This window comes from Zalophus californianus, chromosome 5 (genome assembly GCF_009762305.2).
Source record: "Zalophus californianus isolate mZalCal1 chromosome 5, mZalCal1.pri.v2, whole genome shotgun sequence".
In the NCBI taxonomy this organism is placed as follows: domain Eukaryota; kingdom Metazoa; phylum Chordata; class Mammalia; order Carnivora; family Otariidae; genus Zalophus; species Zalophus californianus.
In genome coordinates this window covers 87,834,969-87,855,253 of record NC_045599.1, presented here as the reverse complement: position 1 = coordinate 87,855,253, position 20,285 = coordinate 87,834,969, and the positions used below count along the sequence as shown (strand labels likewise).

Here is a 20,285-nt window from a genome sequence, read left to right as displayed (position 1 = left end):
TGTGTTTTGTGTGAGGGAGTTTATATTTTACAGCACTTTATTCACTTCCTTATAATTCCATTTTTCGGAAATGTAAGCATTTTTGCATTATAGGGTAGAGAGTGTACAAGATAAAAAAACAAAAACAAAAACAAATTCCTGTTCCCAATCCTGAATAGAACCAGCAAGATAAGGGCTTGCTCATGATAATATACTGAAACAACACAGGAGTCTGGGAACATGTGCTATGTCTTATCCAAGGGGATCACCTCAGGAAAAAGAAACATTAGTAACAAATGGGAATTTCTAGTTAAGGAAACCAAATATTTATTATGTTAACAATGGAGACTCTTAAGAGTTCCAGATAACAAGCTAGTGCCGTGATCGGCAGGGACAGACTTTGAGGTAAGCCAGAAACAAAGGTGACAGGAAGGGCTACAGTGCTGGGGGATTAAAGGCGGTGGGTACACAGCTACTGGTAACCAGTTTTTGAAGCTTTCCTATTAATGTATGTGTTTTACCTGTCTAGCTTGTAATGGGATGACTGAAGAAGTAATAAAGTGTGTTGGAGGTAGGCTTTGATTGTTCTTCATGGAGATCTGCATTTCTAGGCAGAGAACAACTGAGTTTTACCGTTGTCTAATTATATGTGGTTGTTCGGTTATATAACAAACTACCCAAAATTGAGTAGCTTGAGAAACAGCCAATTTATTATGTCTCATGTTTTACAGGTCAAGATTTTGAGGGGCGCCTGGGTGGCTCAGTCGTTGAGCGTCTACCTTCGGCACTGTCATGATCCCAGGGTCCTGGGATCGAGCCCCTCATCGGGCTCCCTGCTCAGTGGGAGCTTCTCCCTCTCCCACTCCCCCTGCTTGTGTTCCCTCTCTCGCTGTGTCTCTCTCTGTCAAATAAATAAAATCTCTTAAAAAAAAAAAAGACATTGAGCAAGTCTTGGCTGGGCAGTTTTTCTCCATGTGGTGTTGCCTGGGGACACTTGGTATTGATCATGCAGTTGTGCTGTTCTGGATGTCTTCATTCACAGGCCTGGGGTCTTGGCAGGACATCTGATAGATGGAGCCCAGCTGAGCCCCACTCCTTCTTAGTTAATCTCAGGGTCTCTCCACATGAGAGACTCTTGAGCTGGGTGGTTAGACTTCTTTCATGGTAGCTCAAGGGTTCCAAGACACCATCAAGGAAGCAGTTAGTTGTTTTAAAAGCTACCTTGGAACTGGCTTAGCAACACTTGCATGATACTGTATCAGTGGAAGCAGTCATAGGCTAGGCCAGAATCAAGGAGGAGAATTAGACCCACCTCTTGATGGGAAGAGAGTCAACAAGTTGGCAGCAATCTTCACTGCACCATACCTGGAAAAAACTGAGTATGAGATGAACAGATTTTTATTTTTTGAAGATTTTATTTATTTATTTGAGAGAGCAAGCATGAGTGGGGTGAGGGGCAGAGGGAGAAGCAGACTCCCTCGAGCAGGGAACTTGATGCAGGACTCAATCCCAGGACTCTGGGCTCAAGACCTGAGCCGAAGGCAGAGGCTTAACCGAATGAGTCACCCAGGTGCCTTGAGGTGAACAGATTTTTAAAACCTAAACCTTCTAGGGCGCTTGGATGGCTCAGTTGGTTAAGCGTCTGCCTTCAGCAAGGTTAAGTGTCTGCCTTCAGCAAGGTCATGAGCCCCATGTCGGGCTCCCTGCTCAGCGAGAAGTCTGCTTCTCCTTCTCCCTCTGTCCCTCCCCTCTTGTTCATGCTCTCTCTGTCTCTCTCAAATAAATAAAATCTTAAAAAAAACAACTAGGGGCGCCTGGGTGGCTCAGTCATTAAGCGTCTGCCTTCCACTGAGGTCATGATCCCAGGGTCCTGGGATCGAGCCCTGCATCGGGCTCCCTGCTCGGCGGGAAGCCTGCTTCTCCCTCTCCCACTCCTCCTGCTTGTGTTCCCTCTCTCACTGTGTCTCTCTCTGTCAAATAAATAAATAAAATCTTTAAAAAAAAAAAACCCAGAAAACTAAACCTTCTATACAAAATAGGATATTGTTTTTAGTTCTGAATTTATAATTGTTAATAATAAGCAGTATAGGGGCACCTGGGTGACTCAGTTAAGCCTCTGCCTCTTGATCTCAGCTCAGGTCTTGATCTCAGGGTCGTGAGTTCCAGCCCCACATTGGGCTCCATGCTGGGTGTGGAGCCTACTTAAATTAATAATAGTAATAAACATAGTACATTTAAAGTTTTGAAATCATCTTTTCATCATTCAAATTAAAGTTTAAATGATTATATCTTAAGTGAGGGATTATATTTGTAAAACAGATCTTTGGCTTAACACATTCTGCTCTACAAAGCTTATGAGCTTAAAAATAATCACTTAAATGTCCTAAATCAAGGTTATTAATGAATTCTCAGGGATTTCATTTTGAAGCTATATAATCCATTTTTCCTTTTAAAGAAAATCGTCTTAGGTTGTGAAATGTTTTATATTTTCTGATGTTTCACTGTTGATTTTACTCTGATCTGTAATGAATAGAATGGATGGATAGGGTTTCTGTTCCATTCTATTCATTACAGATCAGAGGTTAAATTTCAAATCAGATTTACAGAAGAATTGCAAACAGTAAGAGAGTTCCTGAACACTCTTCACTAGCTTCCTCTAATGTTAACATCTTATATAATCATGTTATGTTTGTCAAAACCAGGAAATAGTGCAGCCAATTCACTGTATACAATACTAGTAACTAAACTATGGATTATTTTTGGATTTCAAGTTTTGAAATGTCCTCTTTTTGGTCCCAGAATCTAATTCAGGATACCGTAGTGCATTTGGAAAGATTATTTTTTGAGATTCATAACATTCATGAATTTGAAACATTTAGGAAGATATCCAAGACATACAGGAGAAAGATAAAAATTTGACTTGTGTTTCAGGCATTTCTATTTATTGGGACTTAATTTTTTAATGCAAATTTGATGAAACTAAAGAGTACGCTTTATATTAGTTTTGAAAATAGCTCTCCACTCTGGAAATTCTGCTTGCTTTATGGCAAAGAATGCTGCTATCTATTATTTGATCTCTGAGCTTCCTTGTGGACTGCTTGGTTTTTTCTTCTGATTTTATTTTATTACTGACAAGATTTTTTGTGAACTCCTGTTCTAACAAGATCTGTAAGAGACAGAGGTAGATGTTTGTACAGTGGCAATCATATGGCATTGGTTCTATTCCTAGAACTTCAGGTAGCTAGCCCTGTGACCTGTGGGCAGCTCACTCATCTTGTGGGTCCCAGTGTCCTCATGTCCTCATCTATAAAATGAAGAAGGGTTTACAAGTCTCCCCAAATACATAAGAATCAAGAACACAATCTATTTCATAATATGTGTCATCAAGAATGCACCCTTGTTAGTATAGTAAGGCAGTTCTCAAGTTTTTCTGTCTCAGGATTTCCTTACATGCTTTAGAATCACTGAGGACCAGGGCGCTTGGATGGTTCAGTTGGTTAAGCGTCTGACTCTCGATTTTGGCTGAGGTCATGATCTCAGGGTCTTGGGATCAAGCCCTGAGTTGGGCTTCACGCTCAGCAGAGTCTGCTTGAGATGCTTTCCCTTTCCTTTTCCCTTTCCCTCTGCCCCTCCTCCTTCTTGCGTGTGCACTCTCTCTCTCAAGTAAATACATAAATCTTAAAAAAAAAAAAAGGAATAAAATTACTAAGGACCTCAAAGAACTTTTGTCTGTGAGGGTTATCTCTATGTATATTTACAGTATTGTAAGTTAAAGCTGAGAAATAAAACTAATTCATTTAAAAAATCCCATTACATGTGAATGTAAATATATTTTTTAAAGATTTTGTTTATTTGAGAAAGCAAGAGAGTCTGTGAGAGAGAGAGAGCATGTGAGCACGAGCAGGGGAGAGGAGCAGAGAGAGAGGGAGAAGCAGGCTTCTCAACACTCAACCAACTGAGCCACCCAGGCGCCCCTCATTATAAATATTTTTATAAAAATAATTGTATTTTCCAAAATAAGACAATTTTAGATGAGGAGAGTGACATCGTTTTTACATTTTTGCAAGTTTAAGACCTGGTTTAATAGAAAATAGCTAATTCTCTTATTTGCCATATTCATTGTTGTGAGATCCTATGCCATGTAACCTTGGGAAAGCTGTATATTTGTGAGAGAGAAAAAAATGATAAATAACAAAATATTAGGAATACAGTTTTGACCTCATGAACTATCAGATACATCTCTAGGTCCTCCCAGGGATCCTCAGACCAGGCTTTGAGAACCAGTCATGTAAGAGAATGAACTCAGGGTTTTAGGTCTGATATTTCTGGATCAGAATCCTGCCTTTACCACTTATCTTTGTGTGACTGTAGCCAAACTCCTTATCCTTTCCCAACCTCTGCGACCTCATTTGTAAAATGGGAATAAAAACGCCAAGTTTACACAGCTCTTGTGAAGATTAAATGAGATTAAGTGTATGAAAGCACCTAGCATAGCAACGTAAATACAGATGCTCAAGATTTATTCTCCTTCCATTGCTGTAATTTAGAATGTTACAGTGAAGATGAGTTGAGCAGAGGAAAAGCATCATGAAGTATAAAACCAGTTTAGAGAGGAAAACTGGGGAGTGAGATATGGTGGATTGTCTGCAAGGATGGCCGCCAGTGATCCTTCCTTGTTATTCCTCTTATTGAGAGATGGCATCTGTTTCCCCTCCCTTTCCATCTGGGATGACCCTGTGACTTGCTTTGACTAGTAGAGCGTAGCACAAGGGAGGCTGTGCCAGGTGTGGGCCTTAAGGAACTTGGCAGCTTCTACTCTTGTGGTCTCAGAGCCCTCAGTCACCATGGTAGACCACCCTTCTAAAGAGAGAGGTCTTAGATGATGAAAGACAGTGAAGAAAAGGACAGAGGCCGCCAGCCTCCAGTCATTCCTCACCCCAGGTGGGGTGTTAGTATGTGCATGAAGCCATCTTGGGTTCTTGAGCCCAAGTGAACCTCTCTAGCCAACACCAGATAGAACAGATGCCATCTTTCCCTTCTGAGCCTGACCCAGAATCATGAACAAATTGTTGTTGCTTTAAGCTACTAGGTTTTGAGATGATTGGTTACACAGCAATAGATTGGCTGAAACATTGATAAGTCTGAGAAAAACGTATCTGTGTGAACAAACTTTTTTTTTTAAAGATTTTATTTATTGAGAAAGAGAGAGAGCGCGCACGTGCGCACACACAAGCAGCGGGGAGGGGCAGAGGGAGAAGGAGAAGCAAGCTTGATCCCAGGACCCTGGGATCATGACCCGAGCCGAAGGCAGATGCTTAACCGACTGAGCCACCCAGGCGCCTCTAAACTTGTATACATGAAAGATATAAACAGTATCGTGAAAAACAAACATTTTACTTTTTTTTTTAATCACTAAAAGAGGGTTTTCTTCATAGATTCCTCACTTAGAGGATAAAGGTAACTTAGTAAAAAAAAAAAAAAAAGTAACTTAGTCAAAAACCATCAGATGGAGTTAACAACACTTGGTCGGAGAAGCAATTACTATTGGTGCCTGAAGAATCTTTCTTTCATGCTCCTACTTTGCCTTATCCTAACAGGCCTGAGCTAAAAAAATGTAACATGATTTATGTTTTCCCACAGAACTTCGAATCTATTACGTTAAAAACACTAAATAAAAATATAGTGCATTTTTAAAAGCATAACATTAATTTTTTTTTAGGGTTCATTTAAAAAGTTTTTAAAGGGTTCATTTCCCCTTTGTGAAGGAGTAAACTGTCTGAAATATAATAGTTGTCATCCTGTGCAGCTGGTAAAAACCTGCCTTTCTGGTTTGTAATGTTGTGTTAATCTGCAAAGGTGTTATTACTCATTCGAAGAATTCTTTGTTCTGGTTGAAAGCTTCACTGATGGTATTTTCAAATTAATTTGTCCTATTTGGGAGTCTTTCTCAAGATTATAACCTTCTTGTAGCTCTTTTCTTTACAGAATGCTGCTAATGTGTCAGTAATAAAAGTAATCTATCTCTATTTGCTGAGGTTTAAGTGGCATCTAATTCACAATCCAGAAATATGTCACAGGTATTTACTCTCATTTGAAAAGTAAATTAATATCTTGTAACATTTAATGAATTTTTTCTGAGTGGAGTTGGAAAAAGTCAGATACTTCTTTCTTGATTTCCTTCTTACTGCCTCATATCCAATCTCTTGATTTCCTTATGATAGCAAACAGAAATCCTGTCAGATTTATTTTATTGTGTAAGGAAAACTATATATCTCTATATAAGCTTTCTATATAAACATTTACTGTAGGGCCCCTTTATTTTTTCATATCTTTTAAGTTTCAAATCTAAGACTTATTTCTTAAACTACCTTCAGAGTCCATTGAGTTTGTTGGAATTACAGAACACTGAAACAAATGTGTAACTAAAAGTAAACTATGTAGTTTTGACTCAGCTAATCTACTGAGGTCAAGATAAATGAATCCATCCATCTTTCTTTCTGTTTTCATAGGTCTGACTGGTCAGGAAAATAGAAATCTTTACAACAGATGAATCAAGGTATAAGTCACAGGCCACCATGTTTCCAGCATTGCACTTCCCTTTTCCTTGTTTGTTGGCTCTTAGTATTAATTCAAAGAATTTTTAGGGAGTTCTGACTATGTGTAAATCCTTGAATTGCATGGAAAGGAAGTGGTGTGTAGTCCTCAGCACCTGCTTTCAAAATGTCTAAATATTAGTAGAAAAGTGAAGAGAAGTAAGCAATCGCTTTAAAAAAGGCAGAATAGTTTTAAGTCTCAAAGGCAGGCAGAAATTAGAGGTTAGGTGGAGGGAGAGGTCATAATAAGGTTGAGGAGATAAGGACAGGCTTCGTGGAGGAGGTGGCATTTGAACAGGATCTTGAAGGATTGAGTGGGGTTTTTAACGATGCCAAAACAGGAGAGATAGTCCAGAGATAGAATAGTGCAGGCAGGCCAAGGCCCAAGGAGCCCCGAAGAATTCTTGATAGTTGTGTTGCGATTCGGCTCATTCTCTCAAGTCTCACTTGTGGAGATCGGTTATGTGTCTAAGACCACACTGTAATTTATTGATCTTTGTGAAAGTCCCTGGACATGTTGCTAAGTGCTGTGATTGCAGTTGCATCTTACTTTGTAGTATGTCGATGAATTTCTCATTTTGGTAGAGATTTCTTCTAGAAATGATCAGAAACAACTGATGGTGCTAAACACAATCCCATTCTTGCCTTTTTTTTGCCAAGTACTGAAAGAAGTAAAGTTAAGAAAAAAGTTTTCCTTAAACTTAAAATGAAACTAACCCATCTGACATAGAGGTGAAGCCCCATGTCTCAGCATTTTAAAGACTTGGGTGCATGTAGCCTCCACACTGGTGCATAGTGACCTGTAATGGGCTACCTGTCCAAGGAGCTTGGGAAGAATTCAGATGAAAAAGTCTTAAAGTAGGGGCGCCTGGGTGGCTCAGTCGTTAAGCGTCTGCCTTCAGCTGAGGTCATGATCCCAGGGTCCTGGGATCGAGTCCCGCATTGGGCTCCCTGCTCTGCCGGAAGCCTGCTTCTCTCTTTCCCACTCCCCCTGCTTGTGTTCCCTCTTTCGCTGTGTCTCTCTCTGTCAAGTAAATAAATAAGTAAATAAATAAAATCTAAAAAAAAAAAAAAAGTTTTAAAGTAGCCTTTTTTGGGGGGAGGGGAAAAATGGGGAGTTGAATTGTTTATAAATGTGGTCAACAAATTGACAGCTAAATACCATATCCTTATTTTGTCTCCATGCATCTTCCTTACTTACCACTTCACAGTACATCAACCAAATCCACAATACAATTACCTCCATGAACAAAAACAGGTAATAACTAGTTTCTACTTTGGCATACTTTTTCTTTTAAAACATATTTTAATGCAAGTAAAATGCCTGCGTAGTAACTAGTCAAATGTGTAAAAAAGCTTCTGATGATAACCAAGTCCTTCTTTGTCTCACTTTCTAGAAGTTTCTTAGTCACTCCTTAGCCCCAGGACTTCTCCAGGGTTCTGATAGGGCAATGAACTGCTTCCCCCATTGAGGTTCTTTTTTTTTTTTTAAAGATTTTTTATTTATTTATTTGAGAGAGAGAGAATGAGAGATGGAGAGATGGCACAGGTGGGAGGAGGGTCAGAGGGAGAGACAGGGCTCCCCGCTGAGCAGGGAGCCTGATGTGGGACTCGATCCCGGGACTCCAGGATCATGACCTGAGCCGAAGGCAGTCGATTAACCAACTGAGCCACCCAGGCCCCCCCTCCCCCATTGAGGTTCTTTGTATTATAGTCTGGGTGCATCTTGTTCTCTGGCATTTGTTAGCATGCTTTTTCCATCTTTTGGAGATTAATCATTTGCTGACATGTAATGGGTACTCAATAAATATTTGAAGTCATACGTTTCTTTCATTATATCCTTGATGGTATTGTCCTTTTCTAGTAATAAATCCTGCAATTGGCCTGTTCCTTGCCTAGTGTACTTCTCGTTCTTACTTTGGCTCTCATGTCCATTCTCTGTCACTTAATTTCTTTATTCAAGGATGATTTCTTCTGAACTTGAAGACTATGAATCTGAACTGCCAAATACAGCCCACAGGCAGTCTCTGTGGAGAATCCACGTGAAGAGTGCATTTATCCATAAGAGCAGGAGGCATAAATAATGGAATACAAATTGGGGACCGGCTGATTGGAAGGGGGGCTAGTTAGGGCAGGACTGGCAGAAATGTGAGCTGGTGATGTGTACCCCTGACCCCAGTAGCTAATTGACTGTTGACACCCATGGTTTCTGAGTCTTGTCATATTACAGTATGAGAGATGAGAAGTTAAGAGGTTTTCAAGTACATATGTGCTTGAAGTAGGGGCAGAAATATAGTATTTCTGAGGTTCATCTGCCTCTGCTCCATGTTCATATGTAGACCTACAACATATACAAATCTGTAGAGGGAATCATGAGATCCTACATTTTTTCTTAGGTCAGCCTTGGATTCATTGTGTAACGCCACATGTTTTCCTTGTGGTTTCTCCGTAGACGGTAACAAGGAGCTAAAGGATGAAATTCTTTGTAAAGAATTTTCAGCACCAGATTCTATATAAATAAAAAACTGCTACAGAGGATCGACAGACTATGTTCTGATATTTTTGGAGTGCTAGTTTTGGAAAATGGTGATTCCTTCTGTGCATGAAACTTCTGCTATTTCCATATACTTTCCAAACTGCTAAGTTGGTTTTCCAAGCTTGCTTTTGTGTATATTCTTCATGAGTAGGCTATTATTTACGCTTTATAAATAGATTATATGTATGAAGAAACTAACATTTTGTGGAATTATAGGCATAAAGTGTTTTTCATAAAGATAGCCTTGATTTATGTGTGTGTGTATATATATATTTATATATATATACATTTTTTTTTCTCTAAAAACTCTGCCCCATTTCAGTGCTGAAATTTCAAGCATAATTCATTCCTCCTTTGGTCATGAAGCACCTTTTCACCTGCTTATGATAGAGGAATTAGGTGGAGTTGTGTGCTTCTACTTGTTCTATTTACTCTGTTCCTGAATAGGAGAACGGATCCAGAGGAGAGATTAGATCGAAATGGAACACTAGGCTTGTATGTCAGCCTTGAAGTAAGAGGAAAGATAGGCATGCGTTTTCCAAAGCGTTCTAGAAAGTAAGAAAGACGGATCTCAGCCAGAAATTATTAAAAAAAATTTCCTGAGGCAAAAGGCAACTGTGAAACAATTGTAGGTGAAAACTGGAGCTCAAAATATGGGCTGAACCACGGGAGGGAGGTGGTGATGGGTGAAGGGTGGCTGCATGCTTAGTGATTGTGGCTGTATTGGGATTAGGAGAAGACCCAAGAGACCATCAGGGTGGCACCACAGAGACTGTAAGACAACCATTGTCTTTCAGTGAACTTCCTTGGTTACTTCCATCAGAGTCATCTATTACTGTTGGCAACCAAGAAATCTGCCTGATGCACTTCCATTCCTACGATAAACTATTGGTATTCATGATATTTTGAGTATACCATTGGATCCAATTTTCTGTATTCTTAGGATTTTTACTGAGGACCCTGGCATGGCTCCTAGGTCCAAACGTACACAAAGAGTGTTCCTGTGGGGCAAGAGAAGGGAAGCTGGTGGATTGCCTGGCTGCTTCCCTTTAATACCTCAAGAATGCTGGGAAACCTGGCTTAGGAATCAGTCACCACTGCTCCCTGTCCCATTTGATTTCACCTCTGCATGCCTCTGCTGTTGGACACCCTACCAGTGGGAGCCACTGTCATGAATGAATTCTCAGGTCTTCATCTGTCTTTGCATCACTTGCTCAGACATCAGAGTCCTTGGCTGTGAAACCAGGTCATGTGCTATGGCTCAGCTGCCAGGAGTTGTGGGACAGAGTCTGTTTCCTGCCTCTACCAAGACTCACATGGTGGGGGATTCTCTCCAAGTAGGGTGGAGGTTTGATATTACATACCTAGAACAAAAGAACTAAACTGGAAAATTCTTTATGAAGAATATTTGGTATTAGAAATTCTTTTAATGTGTGATGCCTGGGTGGCTCAGTCGGTTAAGCGTCTGTCTTCAGCTCAGGTCACGATCCCAGGGTAATGGGATTGAGCCCTGCATTGGTCTCCCTGCTCAGCGGGGAGACTGCTTCTCCCTCTGCCTGCCGCTCCCCCTGCTTGTGCTCTTTCTCTTTCTCTCTGACAAATAAATAAAATCTTAAAAAGAAATTCTTTTAATGTAACTCATAGATGAGTACGTGATTTTTGTCCTTTCAGATTCCCATAAATGATTTGATAAAATTACTACCCATTCTTAATTAAAAAATCAAAACAGGGGTGCCTGGGTGGCTCAGTCGTAAGCATCTGCCTTCAGCTCAGGTCACGATCCCAGGGTAATGGGATTGAGCCCTGCATTGGTCTCCCTGCTCAGCGGGGAGCCTGCTTCTCCCTCTGCCTGCCGCTCCCCCTGCTTGTGCTCTTTCTCTTTCTCTCTGACAAATAAATAAAATCTTAAAAAGAAATTCTTTTAATGTAACTCATAGATGATTACATGATTTTTGTCCTTTCAGATTCCCATAAATGACTTGATAAAATTACTACCCATTCTTAATTAAAAAATCAAAACAGGGGTGCCTGGGTGGCTCAGTCGTTAAGCATCTGCCTTCAGCTCAGGTCATGATCCCAGGGTGCTGGGATCAAGCCCCACATCGACCTCCCTGCTTGGCGGGATGCCTGCTTCTCCCTCTCCCACTCTGCCTGCTTGTGTTCCCTCTTCTCGCTGTGTCTCTCTTGGTCAAATAAATAAATAAAATCTTAAAAAAAGAAACAATAAAACAAAACAAAAACAGAAAAACAAAAAGAGGAATAAAAAGAACATTCTATTTGATAAAGAGTAGATACAAGGGGTACATAGCAGCCGGTATATACTTAGTGATGAAATTTTAGAAGCAATTACATTAAAGTTGGGAAGAAGATTGAGATCATTGTTCTCACAACTACCAATCATCCTTCTGTTGAGGCCCCAACTAATGTAGTAAGAAAAAGAAAGGAATATGGAGGAGGAATTTGGAAAAGAAAGAACTAGAACAACTTACTATTTGTAGAAAATGTGGTTATCTAAAAAGATTCCATGGACAAATTCTTTTCACCGATACAAGTTTAGCAAGATGGCTGTGAATAGACCAATGTGGAAGAATTAATTGCTAATATATTAGAAATCACAAGGTATAATATAACAACAATAAAACTATAAAATAGCTAAGAACAAGCCTATATTAGTTTTCTGTTGCTGCATGACAAATTTCTACAGATTTGTAGCTTAAATCTACCCCCATTTATTATGTCACCATTCTGTAGGTCAGAAATCCAGGATAGCATGACTGGGTTCTGTGCTTAATCTCGGAAGGCTAAAATCAAGGTGTTGGTTGTCTGAGTGCTTGTTTGAAGGCTTTGGGGAAGAATTTGCTTCCAAACTCAGGTTGTTAGCTAAATCCAGTTTTTGTGGCTTTAGGACCGAGGTTCCCATTTTCTTGCTTGGAGCCTACTCTCAGCTCCTTGAGGCTGCTAGCATTGTTATCTCAGATGCTCCCTCCATCTTTCAAGTGGCAAGGACCCGTGGGGTTTTTTATATGCTTTGAAAAATCTTTGACTTCCCTTCTGCCTTTCTCTTTTGATGGAGAAAGTGTTTTGCTTGTTAGGGCCCACGTGATTGGGTCAGATCCACTCTAATGATCTCCTGATATTAAGGCCAACTGTGACCTATAACAACACAATCATAGTACTGACAGTTCATTTTATCAGCTCCCCCTGGAGCTGATGGGATTAGAACAGGTTTTATTTTGGGAGAGAGGGCATTTTGTAAATTTTGCCTGCCATAAAGCTTGAGTAGAATTTTGTGAGACCTACATGAAAAAAAAGTATAAAACATCCTTGAAGGACATAAAAGAAAACCATATAGGTTTCACTTTGTAAATATGCTGTCATTACTCCCCAAGTCATCCAGTCTATCAATTCAATTTAATTACAGTCAAAACGCCAATGGAATTATTTATTAAATTAGCAAGCTGAACATCATCCTTAGTGGGGAAAAATGGAGAGCTTTTTCCCTTAGGTGAGGAACATGACAAGGATGTCCACTTTCACCTCTTTTATTCAACATAGTACTGGAAGTCCTAGCCACAGCAAACAGACAACAAACAGAAATAAAAGACATCCAAATTGGTAAGGAAGAAGTAAAACTTTGACTATTTGCAGATGACATGACACTATATATAGAAAACCCAAAAGACTCCACCAAAAACCTGCTGGAAACAAATCCAGTAAAGTCAGAGATTACAAATCAATGTACAGAAATCTGTTGCATTTCTCTGCACTAATAATGAAGCAGCAGAAAGAGAAATTAAGAAAACGTTTTTGTTTTTAATTGCACCCCAAATAATAAGATACTTAGGAATAAATCTAACCAAAGAGCAGAAAGACCTGTACTCTGAAAACTCTAAAACACTGATCAAAGAAATTGAAGGTGGCAAAGGAAATGGAAAGACATTCCGTGCTCATGGACTGGAAGAACAAATATTGTTAAAATGTCTATACTACCCAAAGCAATCTGTACATTTAATGCAATCCCTATCAAAATAACCAATAGCATTTTTCACAGAACTAGAACAAAGAATCCTAAATTTGTATGGAACCACAAAAGACCCCGGATAGCCAAAGCAATCTTGAAAAAGCAAAGCAAAGCTGGAGGCATCATAATTCTGGACCTCAAGTTATATTACAAAGCTGTAGTTATCAAAACAGTATGGTACTGGCATGTAGACACATAGATTAGTGGAATAGAATAGAAAACCCAGAAAAAAACCCCACAATTATATGGTCAATAAATATTCAATAAAGCAGGAAAGAATATTCAATGGAAAAAAGTGTTCTTTGACAAATGGTGTTGGGAAAACTGGACAGCAACATGCAAAAGAATGAAACTTGACCACTTTCTTACACCATATACAAACATGTATTGAAAATGGATTAAAAACCTAAATGTGAGACCTGATACACAGGCAGTAACCTCTTTGACATTGGCCATAGCAACTTCTTTCTAGATATGTCTCCTGAGGCAAGGGAAACAAAAGCACAAGTGAACTATTGGGACTACATCAAAATAAAAAGCTTCTGCACAGTGAAGGAAACAACAAAACTAAAAGGCAGCCTACAGGATGGGAGAAGATATTTGCAAAAGACATATCTGATAAAGGGTTACTATCCAAAATATATAAAGCACTTAACTTGAAAAAAACAAATCTAATTTAAAAATGGGCAGAAGACCTGAACAGACATTTCTCCAAAGAAGACATACAGATGGCCAACAGACACATCAGGAGAATGGATATAAATCATAACTAGAATGAGATATCACCTCATACCTGTCAGAATGGCTAAAATCAAAAACACAAGAAATGACAGGTGTTGGCAAGGATGTGGAGAAAGGGGAACCCTCCTGAACCATTGGTAGGAATGTAACTGGTACAGCCACTGTGGAAAATAGTATGGAGGTTCCTCAAAAAGTTAAAATTAGAACTACCTTACAATCCAGCAATCACACTACTGGTTATTTACCCAAAGAATCCAAAAACACTAATTCAAAGGGATATATGCACCCCTGTGTTTATTGCAGCATTACTTACAATAGCCAAACTATGGAAGCAGCCCAAGTGTCCAATCAATAGATGAATGGGTAAAGAAGAGGTGGTATATATACACAATGGAATTTTTTAAGGGGGGGAGGGGCAGAGGAAGAGGGAGAGAGTGAATCTTAAGTAGGCTCCATGTCCCAGCATGGAGGAAGCTGGACGCTTAACTGAGCCATCCAGGCACTCCTGGAATATTTTTTTTTTTTTAAGATTTATGTATTTAAGGGAGGAGGGGCAAAGGTAGAGGGAGAAGGAGAATCTCCAGCAGACTCCTTGCTGAGTGCAGAGCCCGACATGGGGCTTTATCCCAGGAACCTGAGATCATGACCAGAGCTGCAATCAGGAGTCAGATGGACGCTCACTGAATGAGCCATCCAGGTGCCCCTACAGTGGAATATTATTTGGCCATAAAAAAGAATGAAATCTTGCCATTTGCAACAACATGGATGGATCTCAGAACAATGTTAAGTGAAATAAGTCAGAGAAAGACAAATACTGTATGATTTCACTCATATGTGGAATTTAAGAAACAAACAAGCAAAGGGAAAAAAATAGACAAACCGATGAATAGACTCTTAACTATTGAGAACAAACTGATGGTTATCAGAGGGAAAGTGGGGTGGGGGAATGGGTGAGACAGGTGATGGGGATTAAGGAGGGCACTTGTTGTGATGAGCACCTGGTGATGTATGGAAGTGTTGAATCACTATATTGTACACCTGAAACTAATATAATACTATGTTAACAATACTGGAATTTAAATATAAAAAGTAGCAACCTGCTACTAAATGTCCTCTAATAAAGAAAAATGTCTAAGAATTTGCAAAGACAATTTTAGAAAAGAATAGTGGATTCCAACAAATTACACTAAAACTGAATTATTAAAATCTTGGAGGATTGGTTCAGGAATAATCTGTGGGAAAGATTAAGGGCTAATTTAGTAGATGAAGTTTTTATCATATCAAAAGAGAAATGATGACCTTTTCAGTAAAATGTCTATCCATTTGGAAACAAAGTTAGGCCCTTATTCCAAGCACAAAAATAATTTACAGATGGAATAAAGGGCTAAGTATACAAAGTAAAATTGTACAGGGGCGTCTGGGTGGCATAGTCGGTTAAGCGTTTGACTCTAGATTTCGGCTCAGGTCCTGATCTCAGGGTTGTGAGATTGAGCCCCGTGTCAGGCTCCACACTAGGTGTGGAGTCTTAAGATTCTCTCTCCTTCTCCCTCTGCCCCTCCCATTTGCAAACACGCTCTTTCTCTCAAATAAATAAATAAATCTTAGAAAAAAATTGTGCAAGTATTATAAATACTTAGGAGAATTTGCTCATAAACTTCAGGTTAGAGAACGCCTAACCCAAATGCTAAGAAATGTAATTGGTTAGTAAGCAGATGATGGAGCACTTACTTTTTTAAGTGTCAGGAAAATGCAAATTAAAACAGTTACCCTCTCCCCTCATTTTTGTTCAGTCAGATGGGGAGAATTTTGCTCAACCAAGTGTTGGCAAAGGTATGGGGAAATGTACTTTCATTGAATAAATTGTAATGGTCTTCTTGGCAGTGCCCATTGTAAGTATGGGCATCCTTAGAAAGAGTAATTTTACTTCCAGATTTTTACCCTAGCTAAACATGTAAGTACATGAGCACAAAGGAACATTGATTGGATGTGGCATTGTTATTATAGGAGAACATGTCCCAAACCAAAGATCCATCATGGAAGGACTTTTTGTTTATGAATTATCCAATGGATTTTGAAAAAGACACCAATTAAGCTTAACCAAGGTAATTTAGAAGGAAACAAAAATACCTTTGGGATTTGTGTAACAAGAACGGTCTTCTCTCAGTGTGTGCTTTTATCATCTCTTATCCATTTTACAATACATTTAAACCGACTATGCCAACATTTTCCTTACGTTACAACTCCATTTTCTAAAAGCAGTGCAATTTTGAGTACTCCCCATATATGAGCAAACAAGTGATGGTAATTCTCTGGGGGAAACCACAGCTGAACAAAGCCATACTTCATTAACGCAGTGTATGACTTCTTGGGGATTTCTCTTACTCCCCTGCTGTACCTGCCAGTGGTGGGGCAAAAGAAAGGAAAAGTCTGCATCTGTAGACCTCTGAAATGGATTATTTTCAAGATTAATATGATATGTGAAGTAGTGCTTGCTGATAAATGTTTATCTTTAGATATATGATAATTGGTATTTAATATATTGGGTCTAATATATTAGATCTTAGAAAGCAGCCAGGGGAAATGTTCTCTTTATATCTGTGCTTATGTGAAAGAGATAAAGTAAAATTTCTTCACAAGGGCTTTTCAGAACATTAACTTTGGCAGCTTTAATCTATGGGTTTATTAGTTGAGGATTGAAAATAAAAGCTTTGGCTATTGTTATTTTAATTCTGTGTATCTTCTGTGTTGTGAGAGTAACGCTGTAGGTGAAAATTGCTTTTTAAAGTGAAAGAACTGTGGGATTTTAACCAACGTGAATGGTTTTTGATGAATTCATTAGATGCTCTTCATATAAAAGATTATCTTTATTAATAGAAGAATTTTGTCCTGAAGGTAATTTACAATCCCCTAAGAAAAGAAGCTTGTATTAATTAAAAACCCACTACAATTTAAAAATGGTTTTTCAAAGGAATTTCTTTAATACACTTGCAACCCTACTTTTCTTTGTAATTGAGGCAAAACTTAAAGAGGGAACCATGGGCTAATAAAATCGCTTCCATTGTGGGCGAAGCTAAGACTGGATGACTTATGTCATAGTGACTGTGTCCCACTGAGAAAGACGAGACACCGTGTTAAAAAAATGAAACTGTGAATTATTTTTGCAGAAGTCAACGAAAGGTTCTGTTGTCCTTGACCACGTATTCCGTCACATAAACCTTGTGGAGATAGATTATTTTGGGCTGCGTTACTGTGACAGAAGCCATCAGACAGTGAGTACAATGACTTCCTATTCAATTTTTCTGGTTATAAATTTCACTCTCTCTTTGGCCTTTGCTGATGTGATTTTAGGTAGGTAGTTTCTTTGTCACTGAAAATGACTTTGAAAGCCTTGAACATGTTTTTCCTTGCTAATGTGTTTTGCATTTTTTTCTCTTTTGCCAAAAGTCTATAGAGTGGTGGGGTTCACAACTTGTATGTATGTACTCCTCTTTGTAGACGACTTCCCTGGTTTACATTTTTACAACCATATCATAGAGCGTACTTTTCATGTATGCTGTTAGGAGAACTGAATAAGCCAGGTAATGTGTTAGGAGGCAAGAAGCTAGTCTTCTGAAGTGACAGGTATTACTTACTGCCTTTTAAGAAAATAGTTAAATAGAAAAAATACAGTATGCAAAGGTGCTTATCTAAGCTTTAGAAGTTGGAAGAGTAGTTATAAAAGAAATAAGTAGGGGTTTTCACTCCTGAGCTTGATGGAGTAAGTAATAAAGGCAACCAAACTTTTAGTGTCTGATGTCAGTCTTCATGAAGGTCTAACATCTTCCTAGCTGGTTGGATGGTAGAATTACTAAGAAACTCACTGCATTGGTTAGTATGGATTCTATATGGTTATAAGGCTAAAAAGCTATTTCTTGGATGATGAGCAGAGGAAAAGACTTTGGAGGTGGTGGTTTGGGGGTATGAAAGGATATTCATTAGTGCCTTTTGTTTTAGTCTAAGAAAGGTCTTAACCTCAGACACAGTCTTATTATGCAGAATGCTTATATGCTTACCTTAAAAGTCCCGTTTGACTTTTATTTTTCATGTTACTAAACTCCTGTCGGAATAAAGATTTCCTCCTCTTCCTTCATCAGTTCTCCCAGCCTCCACTGGATCATCTGGGGTCTATTCAGTGAGGCACATGATTGTCTGAGTGGGGTTTTTCTACCCCGGTCACAGGAATGTGCTAGGATGAGAAGAGACAGACAAATGGAATGCTATTGATGGTGATAACTTGTGATTTTTCCTGAGCTAGTTTCATAATCCGTTTTGTTTCACAGGAGGATTTCACAAAGCAGGAATAAAAAATTGGGTGTGTTGGTTAGCTTTCCATAGAAAGGAATAGCTTTCTAAAGGCAAACGGTCATTAAGACACACTTCAAAAAGAAAGGGAAATTGACAACTTCAGTAGTTCCCTGAATTCTGTCCTGTATGGGCCCATAAGTCACTACTGCAGAACTGTAAATCTATATTGAAAGATTAAATTGAAGGCTATAGAAGCTATCTTGCATTACATTCATATTTTTGAAAGAACATTTTTCCTAGTAGAGAAAACTACTGTTTCCTGATCTTATCTAGTATGTTCAGACTTTGCCTGGAAAGATTGACTGTCTTGCTAAAATTATATAGACCTTATCTCTCTTTTTTTTTAAACTTTGCAAAGGAAAAATATATATGAAAAATCAGAGAATCTCAACTGAGCCACCCAGGCGCCCTGCCAGAGAATTTCAAACAACAGCCCGTATCATTGCAAAAAAGAATTAGCCGTTGGTATTGATTCAAAATTTTCTAGGGCTTATATTAAAACAAAAAAAATTTTTTTTCTCTTACCTTATTCTTAAGGGTTGACATTTGTGATGTGTTTGCAATGAAGGTTTTAGAAGAAACTACTGTTAAAAGGAGAAAGCTCTTACATCATGTTTTTTTGATACTATAAGAACCTGATATCAGGTGTGTAAATCACATGAAAAAACCATTTTTTGCCTCCTGAATTTAGTTATTTCTAGTGAACAAAGATAAAATAGAGGTGATTTATAAATATTCCTTAGTCTTTTCATGCTCAAGTGTATTGTCTGATTGTCTTACATATTTTTTTAATTGTAGGAAACTATAAGAAGGTTATGAAAATTTGCCCCTTCTTTAGATAATCATTTCATCAAAGCATACTGGAGGGCTGATAGTGTATCTAGGTAGAAAATGTGATTCCATTACTGATTTGCTTCTCTTGGGTATTGAGGCAGAACTAAGGATTTCCTTTGGGGGGAAAAGCTCTGGCAGACTCTTCATTCCAGCCGGGCAACCACCCAAGGCTCAACTTTATTTCTAGGGAAATTGTTGATGAACCCAAATTCATATTTCTCCGTCTTTCTGTGTTAGTAGGAGCAGGTCTACATAGCCCTTACTTAAGGCAAACATTTAAAGAATAACCCTATGTTAAAATGGCACAGGACACAGTGAAAAATTTTTGTCTTTAATGATTTCCAGGAATTTGCTTGAATTACAATCCATTAGATTAGATTTTGTGTATTGCTTTGCTTTTTCTGCACCAAAAGGTTTACTTTAAGAGGGAATGCTTTGGAACAATCTTTAAAATAAGTAAGGTCCACATGGAAAAGACTTTGAGGGCACCTCGGTGGCTCAGTCGTTGGGCGTCTGCCTTCAGCTCAGGTCATGATCCCAGGGTCCTGAGACTGAGCCCTGCATCAGGCTCCCTGCTTGGCGGGAAGCCTGCTTCTCCCTCTCCCACTCCCCCTGCTTGTGTTCGCTCTCTCGCTGTCTCTCTCTCTGTCAAATAAATAAATAAAATCTTTAAAAAAAAAAAAAAGACTTTGAGGCCCTGAGAGGGACCCCTTAGGTCAAATCTTGAGGCAAATAAGAAAAGAAAGTGGGAGAAGGAGCTGGGGGTAAAAGGGATTAAGGTGAAGATTAAGAGGTGGCTCACATCAGCGAGAAGCCCTAGACTTCCTCCCTCGCTCCCTCCCCTTGACAGTGGATCATGCCTTGGGGCCAGGCCCAAACTGGGTGGGGGTGGACTGGGAGGGCATGTCCCTGGGGACACATGGACCTCCCATAGCAGGGAACTTGTCTGTCCTGGAGGAGAAGGGTAATCCGGAGGCTGGATCTAGACATGTCATCAGCACCACCATCCATCACCATCCTTGTCATTAGTGTACCAGAAACTGTGGAGCATTTTCCATATGTTGTCATTACCTGCCCAAAATGGCTGTGCAAGCTAAATATTATTATCCTACAGTCAGAGATGAAGAAACAGAAGCTGAAAAAGTTAAGCCACTTCCCCAAGGTCCGTAACCCAGGAAATGTTAGGACCAGAATTCAAACCCAAGTCTTCACGTCTCCAAGACTGTCAACCACTGTC

General features: G+C 39.2%; 1 protein-coding gene across 4 annotated transcripts in view; it reads left to right on the top strand.

The window, feature by feature from the left end:
• The window catches only part of EPB41L4A (erythrocyte membrane protein band 4.1 like 4A), a 240,904-nt gene that overhangs the window by 84,322 nt on the left and 136,297 nt on the right, over positions 1-20,285 (top strand). For all 4 annotated transcript variants that reach the window (XM_027606510.2, XM_027606509.2, XM_027606511.2 and 1 more), the window contains exon 3: positions 17,035-17,139. In XM_027606510.2, the coding sequence (XP_027462311.1) occupies positions 17,035-17,139 (105 nt within the window). The remainder of the gene's footprint in view (positions 1-17,034; positions 17,140-20,285) is intronic.